At 38.8% G+C, this 16,665-nt stretch overlaps 1 protein-coding gene across 13 annotated transcripts in view; it reads right to left on the bottom strand.

Annotated features, from left to right (window-relative positions):
• Positions 1-1,226: 1,226 nt before the first annotated feature.
• LOC144052618 (uncharacterized) overlaps positions 1,227-16,665 on the bottom strand; it is a 74,767-nt gene continuing 59,328 nt past the window's right edge. For 5 of the 13 annotated variants that reach the window (XM_077566849.1, XM_077566856.1, XM_077566852.1 and 2 more), the window contains 24 exons: positions 16,487-16,613; positions 16,109-16,308; positions 15,684-15,896; positions 14,171-14,316; positions 13,948-14,075; positions 13,691-13,835; positions 12,154-12,286; positions 11,895-12,047; positions 11,698-11,824; positions 11,410-11,621; positions 10,909-11,071; positions 10,391-10,464; positions 8,918-9,078; positions 8,705-8,819; positions 8,261-8,442; positions 8,127-8,175; positions 7,320-7,466; positions 6,858-7,205; positions 6,647-6,744; positions 6,506-6,573; positions 6,352-6,431; positions 3,164-3,192; positions 2,977-3,099; positions 1,227-1,718 (listed from right to left, as the gene is read on the bottom strand). In XM_077566849.1, the coding sequence (XP_077422975.1) occupies positions 1,527-1,718; positions 2,977-3,099; positions 3,164-3,192; positions 6,352-6,431; positions 6,506-6,573; positions 6,647-6,744; positions 6,858-7,205; positions 7,320-7,466; positions 8,127-8,175; positions 8,261-8,442; positions 8,705-8,819; positions 8,918-9,078; positions 10,391-10,464; positions 10,909-11,071; positions 11,410-11,621; positions 11,698-11,824; positions 11,895-12,047; positions 12,154-12,286; positions 13,691-13,835; positions 13,948-14,075; positions 14,171-14,316; positions 15,684-15,896; positions 16,109-16,308; positions 16,487-16,613 (3,413 nt within the window). In that variant the 3' untranslated portion in view covers positions 1,227-1,526. Of the gene's footprint in view, positions 1,719-2,976; positions 3,111-3,163; positions 3,193-6,351; positions 6,432-6,505; positions 6,574-6,646; positions 6,745-6,857; positions 7,206-7,319; positions 7,467-8,126; positions 8,176-8,260; positions 8,443-8,704; positions 8,820-8,917; positions 9,079-10,390; positions 10,465-10,908; positions 11,072-11,409; positions 11,622-11,697; positions 11,825-11,894; positions 12,048-12,153; positions 12,287-13,690; positions 13,836-13,947; positions 14,076-14,170; positions 14,317-15,683; positions 15,897-16,108; positions 16,309-16,486; positions 16,614-16,665 lie in introns of those variants that run through there. The other 8 variants (XM_077566850.1, XM_077566851.1, XR_013294260.1 and 5 more) reach the window with 8 other exon arrangements.

Below are 16,665 nucleotides of genomic sequence, written 5' to 3'. Positions count from 1 at the left end.
TATTTTATTTTTATTTTTGTATGTGGGTGAGTATGTGTATGTGCGTGTGTGCGTGCGTGCGAGTGTGCGTGTATTCATTAGCTCACCTAAAACCTATTAAAAAATCCCATACCGTTCACCTAAACCGAACATTTCCAGCCAGAGTCGTGAGGCCGTCAGGAGACCCGAGGAAGGACCAAAGAAAAGAAAGGAAAGTGAAATCCAGCACCGACCAGACACCACCCACCAGGCCACGATTGCTTTTAATGTTGAATTGTATCACTTCTTTCTGTATACTTGCCAACTTTAGGACGACGGGGAAAGCGGAGGTTGGGGGCTTCCCACCGACAGACCGACCAACATGTAGCGATTATTATTGGTCGCTGTGGGAATGTGGGAAAGGAGTGCATGGCGGTCGGCGACTTCTGCCGATGGGCGTGATGCAGGTATTAAAGCGGTCAAAATGGTCAACTAAAAGAAATGTTGATTAATGCTTTTATCAATTACAACAGAACCTCTTAGATGATTCACATTTTTGCGAATCCTTGAGAAGGATTTTCCCCCCCCCTCATAACTCAGGGAATATGGGGATTTTCTCAAATTCAACTTTTTAATTGATGATCCTTGCAGAGCATGGATGTGGATGAGCGGCTTCGACCTGGGCCCCCTAATGAACTAAAACACTCCTGATAAGTACTTTATTCTTGAAAATATTATTATTATTATTATATTATTAGTATACCCCTACATAAATCCCAAAACATAACACTGCAACAAAAGACTATTTCTATGCGCACTACTCATTCATGAGCGCTAGCATCTAAAAATAGCTTTTGTGTGTCAAACTAAATAGAGCAAGCATAATTATAATACTGTACAACAAAAGCTTTACACACGCACTAAGCTCCAGGCCAGTGAAGTGTGGACGTGTGACGCAATGCTGATGCAAACACCTCAGTGGGCACACTGCAACTAATCTGATTGATAAGACACGCACTCACAGCTGTAGGGTAAAGCCAGTTTCCACTCAGGGGAGATTTGGCACGGTGCAGCAAACATACACTGATAGTTTAAGTGAAGACTGGCTCGGTCTGACCTTGTGATTTGGCACATAGACACCTTAGTTCTATTATGAGAAGCCGTCCTGGGAACACACGCCACCAGAAGAGCAAAATATACTGTGCTGACTTGGATAACATATCGGTGTCAATGAGGTCAAGACAGGGCTCCGTTTGTATCCAGTTGAAGTTTATTGTCTTAGAGTATACATTAATGAACAGCCTATTTGAACAAGAGCATTCAAAAGTGAGGCGGTAGTGGCAATGCTAAATAAGTCTTTATTTTGCATGCACTGTATTTTTAAATTGATCTCTATGTTGTAGCATGTGTGGACCCTGTGCAATCTGCTAGTCCAGTAGCGTGTCAAAGTTTCAACTCGGGAGCCTCTGCTGTGCTGAAATGTGACTCTCAAGGTCACTCTTACCAAGACCTCTGTCTCGGCTGGTTGCTGGCCTCGACCGTGGCCAGCTGGAATACCGCAGGAGGAATCACAAATGTTCCGTGCCAGCACAGCTCTCCGCCGGCGCGTGCGTCCCGGCGCTAGACAAAGTGCCTCGTTGCCGCTGCCCGATGCGTTTCAATGTGATTTGGAGCTCATCGAGGCGCTGAGATATGTAGCGTCTCTGCAAATCCAGCAGGATTGCTCCATTACGACTCAGGCTTGGTGGAGCTGCCCTCTGCTGCCATGGGAAACGCCGCACAGTGTGTGTTACTAACAGTGTTGGGAACGTTACTTTAAAAGAGTAATTAGTTATAGTTATAGTTACTCATTACTTGCTTAAAAAAGTAGAGATATTAATTGAATTACTTCAAAATAAAAGTAACTTGTTACCAGGCAAAGTAACTATTTTCACCACTCTAAAAAAATCTAATAATTGTTATTTTTATTTTTTTACATTATTATTATTATTATTATATTTCTATACAAGGAATTCAAATTATGTCTAGGCTTTATAGGGTGTTTTCATTTATTTTTGTGAATATTTATGTCACACAAATGCCTTGACATATACAATTATTATTATTATTATATTTTTATACAAGAAATCCAAATTATGTCCAAGCTTTAGAGGGTGTTTTCATTTATTTTTGTGAATATTTATGTCGCACAAATGCCTTGACATATACAATTATTATTATTATTATATTTTTATACAAGAAATTCAAATTATGTCCAGGCTTTATAGGGTGTTTTCATTTATTTTTGTGAATATTTATGTCACACAAATGCCTTGACATATACAATTATTATTATTATTATATTTTTATACAAGAAATTCAAATTATGTCCAAGCTTTATAGGGTGTTTTCATTTATTTTTGTGAATATTTATGTCACACAAATGCCTTGACATATACAATTATATATATATAAATTATTATTATTATTATTATTAATTAAATTTGGAATGATGATGCATGTTCTATCACTTTCAATTAGTACAGCAATCATAATAATAAATACAAATAAAAATAAATACTGGATATATGGTGATTTGTGGCACATACGTCATCTATAGGTAATTTGTAGACAGTCGCTCCAGGATTTCACGGTCAATAGACATATGCTTAAAAACATTTCAACAAAGAGTTTGAATTTGTATTTTTTTTGAAAACTTTGCTCCCTTCCCTTCTACTAAAAAAGAATATCGGCTTCAAATTTCGGTTATCGGCCTCCTTCATTGCTAATAATCGGTATCGACCCTGAAAAATCCATATTGGTCTATCTCTAACATCCGATGACATTCAATAAAAGAGCTCTAAGAAGATGAATCATGCTGAAGAAGGCCATGAAAATACAATATTCAAGACCACTGTCATATTGAAACATAATAATATGGTGTAGTTAATGCGCTATATACAAAGCAGTGTACGTTAAGCCACATTTACATAGAGTGTGCTGTGTGTATGCGCACTGTGCAATTATCCATCTTCTTACCACAGTCTGATTATCTTCTTCCTCCTTTTTCATCATGCTCACATGAGCTCTTCCCTGCAGCTGCTTGCTGAGCTCCAAGAATGCCTCGTTCAAGCGATCTATCTCCTCTTCCACACAGGACACCTTGAAAAGAGCTACTTTTAATGGGCTTAGAGAAAGATGATCACTTTGTTAGCAATATACGTACCTCCATTGAAGTCCCGCATTCGGGTACAACTGCAAAAATAGGCGCAAAAACGCAATGTAAAGGCTTAACACTGATTTACATTTAATTTAAACATGTTTAATATGATAATTGTTTATCGGCAATGAGTGGAACTCCTACAGAATGGTGTCATTGATATCATGAACTCTGCGTTTGCCGTGCAACACATTGGACCATTCTCCTGGAACCAGAACACTTTAGGCTGAAGCGAGCGATCATTTCCTCCCCCGAACATCCAATGGGGTCACACCTCCATTAACATTTGCAAATGACGTGTTTATTTGTTTGAAAACTCCATTATCATTATTCAATGCGGGAGATTTCCAGGTTGTGCATTAATGTGCAAAGGTGGTTAACCAAATCTATTTTAGCGCTCAAAGCTAAAAGAATCCTCGTCCAAGAAACATGGCAAGAAAATAACTAAGTTTTGAACGTATGTCATGTTATACACAAATCCATAATTCCTTATTCTCTCACACTTGTGATGAGTTGTGGATGAGCTGGAGCCAGTCCCTGCTGGCGGTATGCACCCTTGAGTTGAAGCAGGTCACATATAGATAAACAACCACATTCTTCAATCAACCATAATGCATGTTTTTGGAATTTGGGAGGATTACCTGAACATGCATAAAACTAATTATACACACAACATACACCTTTTCACACTGCACTTTGCAAGGCACAGGGTGCTGAAAGTCATTCAAAGCCCCTAAATTGTCCATAGATATGAATGTGCGGCAAGACCTCCGCTCTGTGATGGCCGGTTCTCAACTTTTACAATATTTCTCCACGTCAAAGACGCTTTTAGGGTCAGAGCGCTAGTGCTGGTGCTGGTTCTCTCTCTCTCTCTCTCTCTCTCTCTCTCTCTAAGAGGAATCAATAAGTTGAAGCATCAGGCAAGCAAACAAACAAGCTGGAATGGACTCTAGCTCACGTGAAAACCAATGAGGATAAAGTATTTTAAGCAAACGTGCAAAGCTAGTGAATGTTGATTTCTCGTTAGGGTTTGTGCTGAACACAGCCAAACACTTGCAATCGTTTGCTCCTCAGTGAGATACGGTTGACATTTAAAAAAAAAAAATATTTAAGTAAGTGCTATTTAACACATTTGCTCCAAAAAACGTATAAATACGTTCTATTTTAAACATTACCATGCTCCCTAAGACGTATTTATAAGTTTGTTTTAAATGTTTTTTTTTTTTAATGCTAGAGCATACAAAAGGCTTTGATGCAGCCTCCAAACTGAAGAGAATGGTTGAAGCAATGGTAGTTATTACAAAAACGGCCAGCAGGTGGTAGCAGAGTATAAGAGATCAACAAGGGCTGTGTTGCAAAAAGCTCTTTGTCCCAATGTTTTAAACAAATTTGTGAATAATGATGAAAATTAGCTATATTCTAATGCTAATTTTTGCAATACGGAAACAGATAGAACTATACTTTTTTCCATGATGAAAGAAGACATGTTTTTATAGCAATAGAACACATATTCTGTGGGGCCTTACAAAATCAGTCAAAATCCAGTAAAATTACCGGGAGTGAAGGGGGTTGCTTCAGTGAAAATGGCTGGGAGTGAATTAGTTAAAAGTTTTATGCATCATTTTATAACGACAATAAAATACATATTTGTTAACTTAAAAAGGTCGAAATAAACCATGGAAGTCTTGATTTCAACCAGTGGGGAAACATTAATAATTTATAAGGAATTATTTATTTTGCCCTTTAATGGATTCATGCATTATTTTATAAAGAACGTTCAAGGCATTTCACTATACTGGACTCAGGGCTGATATAATTGTACGAGTGTGCTTCACCCAGCCAATGCATATTCTTTGCTCTCGAAAACATGTCAGCCATATTGCACTGCAGGCTCAATAATTAATTCATTTTTCATTTCATCCATGCTTGTTTTTTGTATCCCTTTCCGTCAGATGTACTTTGTTTCATGGGCAAACGCAAATGTTGGTGCTTTACAAGGGGAATGGGTCCATACTACTTCAATACAGAACCAACTGATTTCAGTTGATAAACTACATGAATATGAAATATTTATATGTTCATCACTGACTCTGTCTACATGTGTGTATGTGTCACTTGGTGAATGGTGATGTTGTAATAAATTGCCCAGTGATTGCACTGCAAATCCATTTCCCGGCGGGTACAATTAAGGTATACATTAGAAACTAATGCAGCTGAAAAGTTGACACTACTGCCTGCTGTGAGCATTCTAGAAGCCCAAAGGCGTGGAGGCGGAGGACAAGACGCTTGGTTTGTTTGACTAATTGCAGCAGGCCAATTTCATGCTGATGAAAACAGTTTTAGTAAATCAACCTCCTGTTTGAAACTCCTAATTGCTGCACTTCATTCATTATGTTGTGATCATATATTCTATTTTCAAAGATGAAGAGGACAAGTGAGCCAGAGTAGGCAAATACAGTTTATAACAATCATCTTTAAAAGCTACACTAAGCAACTTTCAGTTTATTTTGATTATAGCGGCGCCATATGGACAAACGCGGCAATGTTATGACTGAAGGAAAACCACATAGTGTTCCTACCATCTTCCTCAAAGTTATTTAGTGTCAGTAAAAATGATACAGACCTCCTCAGGCCATGGCAAAGGTGCCATTCAACTAGTTTTGAGCTGATGTTTCATCAGAAGACTTGTGAAAATATTTTATTGAGGTTGAAAAGTTCATTAGTGCTGCTTTAAGGCCTGAACCCAGCGAAAAGTGTGTGGTTTGTGCACCACTGGTGGAAAAGTAGCTCCCTCTAGTGGTATGTGGAAGTATCGTTTAATTAAATGTTCAAAATTGTGCATATTACAGCAATTTTAACTTTTTTTTTTTTTTTTAATCCAGTACATTCCCTCTATCAAGTAATGTTCAATTAACTTTTAAGTACAATACATTTGCATTTAATATTCAAGAAATATTTGTTTTAAAACATCCATACATTTCAACTGTATAATTATTTGAGTGCAGCTAAAATGTTAAAAGTGCACGTTACAATGGAATACAAAATACATTTTAGGAAAAAAAAAACGACATAACTGTTAAAGTGGTCATAAAAGCCTCAAGAGCTAAAGATTAAATGTTTTATTTTTTTTTTTAAGTTTAAATCGATTATTTTCCCCCACTGCACTACAATTGCTTTTGTATGTAGGCTCTTACCTGTCTGAGTTTCCTCAGTTGTACTTTGTGACAGATTTGCAAAGAGCTGCTCTAACATAGAATGCTTGTACTTTTCCAGTCTGAAAGGGAAAAACTCTTCATGTTATTTCTGCACTACGTAATAGCTCGACTCAACTTTTTTTTTGTTGCTCACCTTGCGTCTAATGTGAAGTGCGCTCCTTTGGGAACTCTGATGTTGATAAATTCCTCACTCAGTGCACCCTGGGGCCAGAGAGATTCAATCAAATGATGCTATATGAATATCAGCCATGACAATGAAAGGCCAACCACGCACCTCTGCTGCATTCTGTTTGAAAGACACGCTGAATAGTTGGAGACTCAAAGCTGAGATAGCATCATGAAGCCCCTGCATGAAGCCCCGGGCGTTGTTTCCTGGATTAAAAATATACTGAATCAGAAAATGAGGCACAAGTACAAGTAGAAATAAATAGAGAAATGTGGTTAAATTGGTTCCAAAAATGAATTTTCAGACACCACGGCGTTACCTTTACAATCACCTGACGCTATGTGAGCCATAGATTGAAGAATGGTGGCGACAAAATGTCCCACGTGCTCTAGCTTAGCCTCGGACAGATAAAGAACTTGATGGCTGGCGTCAAAATAAAAGTCCCCCCTGAGATGTGCCAGCAGGTTGTTATCAGAGCACGGTGGCAAAAGTGGGAGAGACTTGGCCAGCATCAAGAGCACAGAGGAGGGGAACAAGAGGCTTTTCTCAAGCAGCTCCATCACCCGGCAGCCAAATAAGAAAACAGCGGAGTGCTGAGGCGAGAGGCTGTCCAGCGCGGTTGGAATGAGGTGCACTTCAGGGTTCTCTTGGGATGAATTACAGATCACTGTGAGAACACGGGAAAACATAGTTTATTTGGGGTTGTTGTGAACTGTTTGGTTGGCTTTAGTGATTTTAACAGGGGGATGTTTTTTTTTTGTTTTTTTTCGTGTTTGTTTACCATTGGGGAGAGGCAGACTGGGATCAGCCAGGGTGAGATTCTGAAGGGATTGATGGATCTCTTGCAGGGTCTTATACAATGGAGATATGCTGACTAGCTTGGATAAATCCACATCACTGAGAAATGGAGCTGTCCTCTGTGAATGGACTAAGAGGAAGAAAGAGATGTTGTCAGGAATTTACAGTAATAGAATCTAAAAACAAAAACTAAGCATTAAAGCACACAGAGCACTGCCATAACAATTACACAAACAGAAAAGACAAATCTCACATTCTGCCACTGAATACAATTTTCTTTTTCATATTTCTAAAATGTTTTTAATTTGTGTGTAAAGTTTTTACACTTGTATTTTATAATTGGGCGTTCAGTGATGCCTTGAAAATTGTAAATCAAAGTTTAAAAAAAAAAAGGTTTATGTATTAAATAAATAATTTATATCTCACTGTATTAATTTGTATTTTTCAATAAAAAATGACAGTGCACTACTTCTAAGGTCAAAAGGGAAAAAAATGTGATTTATTCTGATTTCTAAACCTTTTCTCCTATTTGATATATTAGAAATACTGTAGTCATTTTCAGGGTCAAACTGTTGCAATCAAATGCTTCATTAACTGTGCTTTGTGGGACTTCAGAGGTGTACTTGTTCAAAAGCTACAACTGTTTTGAGAGTACACTGCAGTTTCCCACTCGTTGCGACTAATTATGTTTCTCACACAATATTACAACACAAAATTAGCATGAAAAGGAGCTTTTGACGAGCATTTTAAATAATAAACTAATCAATTACTTTGAAGGTTTGTTCCTTACTTGCATTTTGGGGAAGTGCTTCTGTTTGGGTCAAATCGATAGACTGAACCTAGAGATGAACATTTGGAATTAATACTTTCATAAATGAATTTAGTGAAGTTATATGGTACCAACTGAACTAAGGGATATTGTACCAGAGTAGTATTGTTGTTACTAGTCTGAGCTTGTCGTTCACGTTCCATGGCATCAGGAGGCTGGCTATGGATGTGTGAAAGAAAAGGCTGATCCTGGGTCTGCCAAGTCTCTTGGTTCATCTTACATAAAAGTGCTTCCACAGATCTGAGAACAGTTTCCAGTAATGCTGGGGATTCGCCAACTGGGCAATAATAGTAAAATAAATAAATAAATAAATATATACATACTTAATAATATTAATTTACGGTAGTAAATGGATGGATGGAATAATAATAATAATAATAATAATAATAATAATAATAATAATAATAATAATAATAATCAACTGTTTAGTAAGATGAACGATGTGGCATTGTAAAATTAAAATATATATATTCATGAAAATACAGTATAATTAATTTTTCATGATTAGAGGTAAAATCAGAGTACTGGAATTTTTTTACCTTCATCATTAATCTTTTTAACAGTACAATATGATTTATCCCTCGCAGAATTCTGGGATGCCAGCAGTTGTTTTAGGACATTCAGCTTTTTACCGTCCATTTTCTCAAATACATTCTTAAAGAAAATACACAAGTTATAATTTCAGAACACCAGATAATGCATTGTAAATGTACATGAAAGTGTTTTTCAAGAGACATATGATAAAATCTCACCTGTAGCGTGTCAACCTGTTGATTAATGTTCCGGTAAAACTCCTGCGTATCTTTGCGATGTCGCGCCAGCTGCGAGGCCACATGAAGGTTTTGATCTTCCAGTTTGTCGTACAACGTCTTCACATTGAACTCCTCTAAATCGCAGCACGCTGATACAATTCCTACATAGGAACAGCGCTTATCGTTACTCAACGTCACCTTATCTGTGCCTCCATAATAACTCTCAAGTTAGACAGCACAAGGCGGTACATGTAATGAATGTTAACTACCACAATTAAAATCACAGAGGGTAACTGAAAGATAGAAATACTACTACAGTTCAATGTGATAACGGCCGTTTTGTTCTTTATCATCAATCAAAAAGGGGAAAGCTCTTAAACACTGCCTGGTCACGCTCTATGGACTTTTAATGCAGCCAGTGGACACTAAAATGCGCTATTAAGCTGCATGAATAATACAAAAGACCACAGTGAGGAGACTTGAAGCTTTCGCACATAGTAGATACGAGGTTACTGAACTAATACTGTCTTGGGGCCTTCATTACGTTTGTTAATGTTGTTGCCACGCTATAGTGAACATCTATAGTTAAAGGGGCAGTTTGCAATCCCCCCCCCAAAAAAAAAAAGTTTCCGGCCTCACTTTGAAAACAAATACATATTGCTGCTATCTTCATACAGCAGATAGGCTAACTATTTATGTGAGGCTACGTTCAAATTCAAATCTTGCAGTTTTAGCATTGCAAACTCCCCCTTTAAGAATACAATTAAAGAACACAAAACAAAACTAAATAAGTCAAAAAATGGCTTATAAAGCTGATTTTATTTTTATTTTATTTTTTTTAAAGAAGAAAGGCTTATATGGCGTAAATAAATAAAAGAAGCCCAATCAGACATCTTGTTTTAAATGGGACAGAGTCAGTTTTGAGTCTAATTGTCCCGGTATCCCTGCTTTTTAATTATTTTTATTTTATCTTTTTAGTCTAGTCAACAAGCCAATTGTTTGTGCCAAGTATATGTCAATCACACAGTTGTCATAGCGATTCATGCGTGTTTTTATCAGAACTACTTCCTGCTTACATGTCTATGAATCATGGGAAATGTAGTCCTTCTAGCATAACGCTGCAGTTGCCACTTGCCAGTCAGACCTAACTCAAGCTGAGCGTTTCTTGCGGCATATTTCCAATGGTATAACGAAATTGTAGTTTCTTGGTTCTTAAATTTGAGAAATCTGGTCCCCGTAGAATAGATAGTAGATTACTTCTCAGTCGATATGTTTCACATATTATCTAAGCGAGGCCTTAGCAGCATTAATCATAAGATGTGTTTTTATAGGATAATAATGTTTGACATTGTTCAGAGACGGTTACAAATGCGGTCTGTGTGCCAATATTTGTCACAAATTTATCTTCAAGTTCCATTATCCAACTCAGCATTCAACACATTCCGCCTACACTCATTTAAAAAATGAGCTTACCGCCTTTAGAGATAGTGGACTCCTCAGCCTCGGCTCCCTCTCCTACACCTCTACTGCCTGGAGAGCCACATAAGCTACGAGAGACACAAACAAAAACCATATTAACTCTTTGACTGCCAGACGTTTTCAGAAAAGGGATGCCGTGGGTGCCAGCCGATTTAAGCATTTTTGACTGATCTTTCAAGGCCCACAGAAAATGATGTGTTTGGACTATGGAAACACACATACTACCAAATGAAAGTTGGACTCTCATCTTTCATCAGAAAAAAAAGTTTGTTTCTACCTTATTTCGTTTTTCAGTAATCAACAATAGAATATGGTTAGTTTCACCTCTGTTTTGAAAACAAACGTCTTTTAACGTCTTTGGCACTCCTCCATAGGATTTTACTAAACGTTTTTTAACGTTTTTGGCAGTCAAAGAGATAATAGAGAATTAAACGCTTTCTTACATGTTTTTGTAGTGGTTAAAAAAGGCAGAGGCAGGGTTTTGACAATTTAATAATCCCTGCATACTGTACCTGTCTCCACTGCATGGACACTCTAAAGGACGTGGGGGGTCTCCAAGGCTGCGCCAACTGGGCTTTGTCCTCCAATGGGAGACCAGCTTGGCATTGCCGGGCCAGAGAACCACAAGTACTGTGGTCACGGCCACCACGAACACTAAAAGCAGACTCAGGAGGCCTGAACACAGTTAGCATTGCATCACTTTATGGAGCCAGCAACAAGAGCTGTTTCCAAAATTGTTACTTTGTACAAAGAAAAGAAATATTTTATGTATTCTAGAAGATTTAAAGGCCAATTTCTCTTAAATATTGTCCAGAAATCTGTCTGAATCATGATTTACTATCTATCTAGAGTATCCATCCATCCCCACCATTAAAAACAAAAAAAGTTTATTAATTGATTAAATATTCCTGAAATGGCAGATTTTTGGTAGCAGCTTTTACATTGAACGGGTGACTGAACACCCCTTTGTTCTATTACGTGACTAAATGAAGCACAAACAGCAGGATACTAACCTGCAATCGTTGCCCAATCTGGTAGAAGGTTTAGTTGGTGGTGCTTGATGACTCCATGCCTGACAAGCTGTGATGGGGTCATAGCCTGAAAGGCCGAGGCCCGCGGGTCACAATGTGTCCCATCCTCACTCACCACTACTACTAAACCCCAATCTGGGACAGCGCTGTCCAGGAATACATATTTCCCCGTTTCCAAAAAAGCATGGGCAAACCTGACAGGAGATCAAACAGAATATTCCCCTAAAAGTTTAAGAACTGCACTTGGAAGTTATTTCTGCAGGGCCTCACCAGGTGTTATTCAGATTGGACTGCTTGATAAGTGTTTGCACACGTCTGAAGACCCCAAAATCCCAGCTGGGGTTACTGTTGAACAAGTGGTCTTTCTCATAGAATGGGAAGTGGCTGAGACTGCGATCTTATTGGTACAAAATGATTAGTAGTCAACACTAAAAAAAACGAACATACAATGAAAGCGGATTGTGTACCTGTGTGGTTAATGGTTAGATGGAAAATTAGCATGTCACCAGTGGACAGACAGGCAAGTGGGTTTGGAATACGGGGAAGGACAGGCAAGTCTTCCTCATGACCTCCTGTGGTTCTCCGATTTCTTTGTGTGGGAGCTAAGACATCTACTGATTCTGAGAAGAGATAAATCAAATCAGTCTCAGAAAAGGTTTCTTATCTTAAAAAAAAAAAAAGATATTACATTGAGAAAAGCTTATTGATATCAGAAAGTCAAATCACCAGAAAGAAACATTTCAACGTCCTCTATTTGTTTGGGAATCCAACCAAACACTCCTTGAGAGTCAAACTGAACCAAATGGATTTTGCCAATATTCTTTGCATGGGGCTCTGGTCCTAAAACATCCACTAAAGTCTGGAGAAAAAAAATGATCTAGTGAGAACAACAACTGCAAGACTGAACATCATGAAGTGAAGAAAAACTAATAAAGAAAAACTAAGTGAAGAAAAACTAATAAACTTTCACTTATAAAAGTGACCGGGCGTCTTCTTGTTTGGGTGTCTTGAAAATTGTAAAAGCAAGGACAGCTTTGAAACATAAAAATCCAATTACAGTAAATTAATAATTTCATTGTGAGCAGATTGGCCAGCTGTGAGTTTTTTTTTTTCATGTTTTATTCAAAGACTGAACAGCCACAAAATTCACCCTTAAATCAAAACTGTCTAACACACAAATCCAAAGTAAATTCAAGGTTACACTATCAAACACAAAGGTCCACTACGTAATACAATATATTATATTACCATAAAGGATGCAATTAACAAATGTATGTGTCAATCAGTAAATTGTACCAAGGCCAACCTGGTAAAACATTAAAAGCATAAGGGCACAAGGAATGTTATTCATTATATATATATATATATATATATATATATATATATATATATATTTTTTTTAAATGTATGCACAAAAACTAAAAAGTCCACAACCAATTTCCCCCAAAACTTGTGAATGGGTAGCATATGTGCTAAGCAAGTACCCATTCCCTTTTGGTGAGTGAGGATCCAAATAAAAGTGTATAATTAAAATTTTTTTTTTTTTTTTAAATCCACTTTTCCCTGTTGCATTTGCAGTAGGTCAAAATGGTGCCCTTGCCAACAAAACACGCCAAAAGGTAATATGGTGCAACATAACTTGGAAGCGGTCACTCACTCACTCATGGGAAGCATATTTTTACACCTCTTTCATATTAGCTACCTGCAACTCCTCGAAAGACAATTGTTTCATTTGCCCACAATGCTCGCTAGATTTTGTTGATAATGGTTAATGAGTGAGTGTTATCATTAAACATGCTCAATTTGCATGAGCGGGAGGGAATAACACACTCCTTTGCATGTTTGGGTGAAAGAGATGGGTTAGTGAATTAATTGTTGACTGAAAACTAATATGATTGAATATTTATTGAGCGACAGTATACACGTGCCCTAGCGTGCTAACTCTGGAGCCAGGCCAAGGCAGCAGAGCTTCAGTCTACTTTGCCGGGCCACAAATTTCCCCTAAAGCTTCCCAGCCTCCATATTTTATCAGTAGAAAGCCTTGACAGAACTTGAGAGGGCGTGAGCGATCCCACCTGAATATGATGAGCTGGGAGGGAGCGTATTGACATCTGTGGTAAACCGTTTCAGGGAAATTGGTTTTGCACTTTTTGCATAATCCTTCTGACACACACACACATGGACGCACAGACAAACTTTCACAAGCATTTCCATCCTTGGTAATTACAGCATTATCCTCACAAGGGGTAGCTTAAAGTCTTACTTGGGCCCAGACTGTACTGCCTTTTTCTTTGATGCTGAGGAGCAAATGTCCATCTGGAGAGAAATGGGCCGAGAGTTGAGGCATTTTGGAGAGGCAGGAAGTGTCACACAGCTCCTCGGCAGACACGTATCGCTGGCAGTGGCAGCTGGGGAATCAGGATAAGGTAGCAGTAGCATTTACAACATTTTCATGTAAATAACCAGTTTACAGACTATGGAGTCAAATAAAAACAAACGAAAAGCAAGAGTGATATTCACATGCCCATCTCCACATCCAGATTCCCTCCATGCGGTCCACAGGTCACATTACAAGAGTATAAGGAAGGTGATACACACTCTCTGGATGCCGCCAGCCTAACCTGCTCTGGAGCGCACCTCTTATACAGCTAAAACACAAACACACATGAATACTGTATATGATAGCCACATGGTATTGTGCCTCTGACTTGCTTTCAGTATCTGTAACAGGAATACTACTGACCTCAGGCTGGCAGTCCAGCGCACTGTCAGAAGTAGAGCTTTTGAAGTCCAACTCGTTATAAAAAATGAAACCAGTTCTGCACAAGCATGCACCATCTGAGCGCTGAAAAGAGCGATTTTTGCCAGTGCAGGTACAAGAAGAAGAACCTACACAAATGTGACATATTGTCTATTGGACGGTTGCAACAATAAATGAAAACTTGTTATCGGGTACCTTTATTGCAGTGCTTATCTTTTTATTATTATTAAGGAAACAGAAAATATTTCGTGCCCCCAGAACCCCTCCCCCAACTCTCTGCCTAATATCATTTGTCTATTTAATTGTTGTAAGTACGTCTCTGCAGATGAGCTAATACTCCACGCGCACTTTCTGACAATTAGAGCGCTACTGCCACCTATTGGAGTGGATGTGCAATTACACTTTATTCTAGTATCGCAACAAACAAAACATGGCATTACTCTGTCCCCCTATTTGAGAAACTGCTTTATTGGAAAAGGCCATATATGAAACCTTCCCTCCCTCACTTTATTATAAGCAAGTAGAACCCCTTAATTTTCCACAGTCAATTAAATAATAATAATAAGGACACTGATAAAAAAGTTCTGTCATGTTTATTTTCAGTCTTGTTTACTCCCTGTCATGTTTAGCTTCTGTTTTCCTTGTGTTTTCCCCTTGTCTTGTCATTTCCTGTTTTATTGTGAAAAGTCTGACTCCTCTCGTTTCAGGTCACTTGCCTTTCTTGTTCGGTGTCTTTCTCAACCCTGATTGTGTCCACCTTTCCCCAATTACCCTCATGTGTCATCCAATCAGTGCCCTCAGCCAGGTGTGTCTTGTTATGTCATTAGTGTTGGTGTATTTAGTCAGTTGTCTCCCCCCTGTCTGTGTCGGTTCATTATTGTTGCTGTTGTTGTTTGTCTTTTCCTCCACGTCATGCTGCCCGGTTTTGCCCACTCGTCATTTACCTTGTCATGCTGTTAGTTTTTCCTAAGTTGTTTCGCCATGTTTTGCTTTATGTTTTGTTAGATCAGTTTTATTTTGTACTTTTGAAGATCTTTTTTTGAATAGAAATTAAATCCTTCTTGTGGACTACACCTCTGCCTCCTCGCTCTGCCTTCCCGCATCTGGGTCCTAAAGCCCCCGTATTGACAAGTTCTACTTAACACATTTATCCAACTCTCAAACCATGAAGTGTCTGTTATTTGGCTAAAGAAAGTAGTCCATCCTAAATCGAGCAGTTTGTGGAAGGCACTGACAAAGCAATGTCCTTAAAAGCATGGTCGACTGAGTTCAAACACTTGAAGAATTAACTAGAATGGATATTGCCAAATGGACCCTCTCTGAAGTGACAAATTGTTACGGACAGCTGCAAAAGAGCGCCAATTCTCTACTTGTAATGGCAAAGTGTCCCCATTATCTTCTCCATTTAGTGTGTCTCGCAAACATGACATTTTTTGCAGCATTTTACGAGTTTACCGCGATATGGAATGTAGTTATGGATGGTTAAAAAAATTACCTGGTGGCGAAGTGGAGGAGCTGCCACAAGGGAAGCAAGCCCTCTGGGCATGAAGGTGGTTGAAGGTGTCAGCCGGACATGGGTGACAATCTGTGAGTGTCTGAGCCTTGGTCAGGTTGCCAAATGCACCAGGGAGGCAAGGTGTCGGCCGAGTGGATCCAGATGGACATACATAACCCCGAGGGCAAGAGTTGCTCTTGTAGTCGTCTGTGCCTACAGTATATGTCATGAAAACAATTGACAGCTTTATGATGGGAACAGGAAGTGCAATATGGACAACCACGTTACACCATTATTTTTCAATAAGGAAAAATAGAGCAAACTGTCCAACCCTTATCCAAAGAGGATGGCTTGACACCCCCCACCCCTCCCCTATATACTAACACCAGTGACATTGACTATGTCCTTTATTTGGATGTGCACACCTGGTGGGCAAAAGTATCCTGGAGGGCATGACAGGCATTTGAAGACAGTTGATAGGTAGGGTCGATAGGTGCCACCCTCGCATACACTGCAACAGCACTTTTTGGATCCTCTAAGCCCGCTGGTGTTGACAGGCTTTGAGCCTCCATCGCAAGACTTCATTGAAGAGCTGTTGGCTGGGCAGTAGAAGGGAAATGGACAGCTGTGGAGGGCGGCAACAAGGTTATTTGTAAAACTTTTTTTTTTTTATCCATCCACTGCAAAGTCAGTTCAACTCTAGTAAGCCCCTCTTTATCTGAATCACCTTTAAAAAAAAAAAACATGCTTCCTTTGCCAAGAAAAAAGGATATATTTGGGTATTGAAAGGTTAGCGCACTCACTGTTGATCAGGGAGATTGTAGGACCGTGACCCTGCTGTGCAAACGTAACCTGCTGGACAGATTTGAGGCTCAGCAGTCTGCGGTCCACAGTATGAGCCAGATCGGCACAACTTCTCTGAGGCAGAACCTGAAGAGTGAGCAAAAACGATTTACAGACGCTCCCCTACTTACGAACATTC

This window comes from Vanacampus margaritifer, chromosome 5 (assembly GCF_051991255.1).
Source record: "Vanacampus margaritifer isolate UIUO_Vmar chromosome 5, RoL_Vmar_1.0, whole genome shotgun sequence".
NCBI lineage: Eukaryota > Metazoa > Chordata > Actinopteri > Syngnathiformes > Syngnathidae > Vanacampus > Vanacampus margaritifer.
Note: the sequence above shows the minus strand (reverse complement) of the source record. Positions and strands in the feature narration are given on the sequence as shown.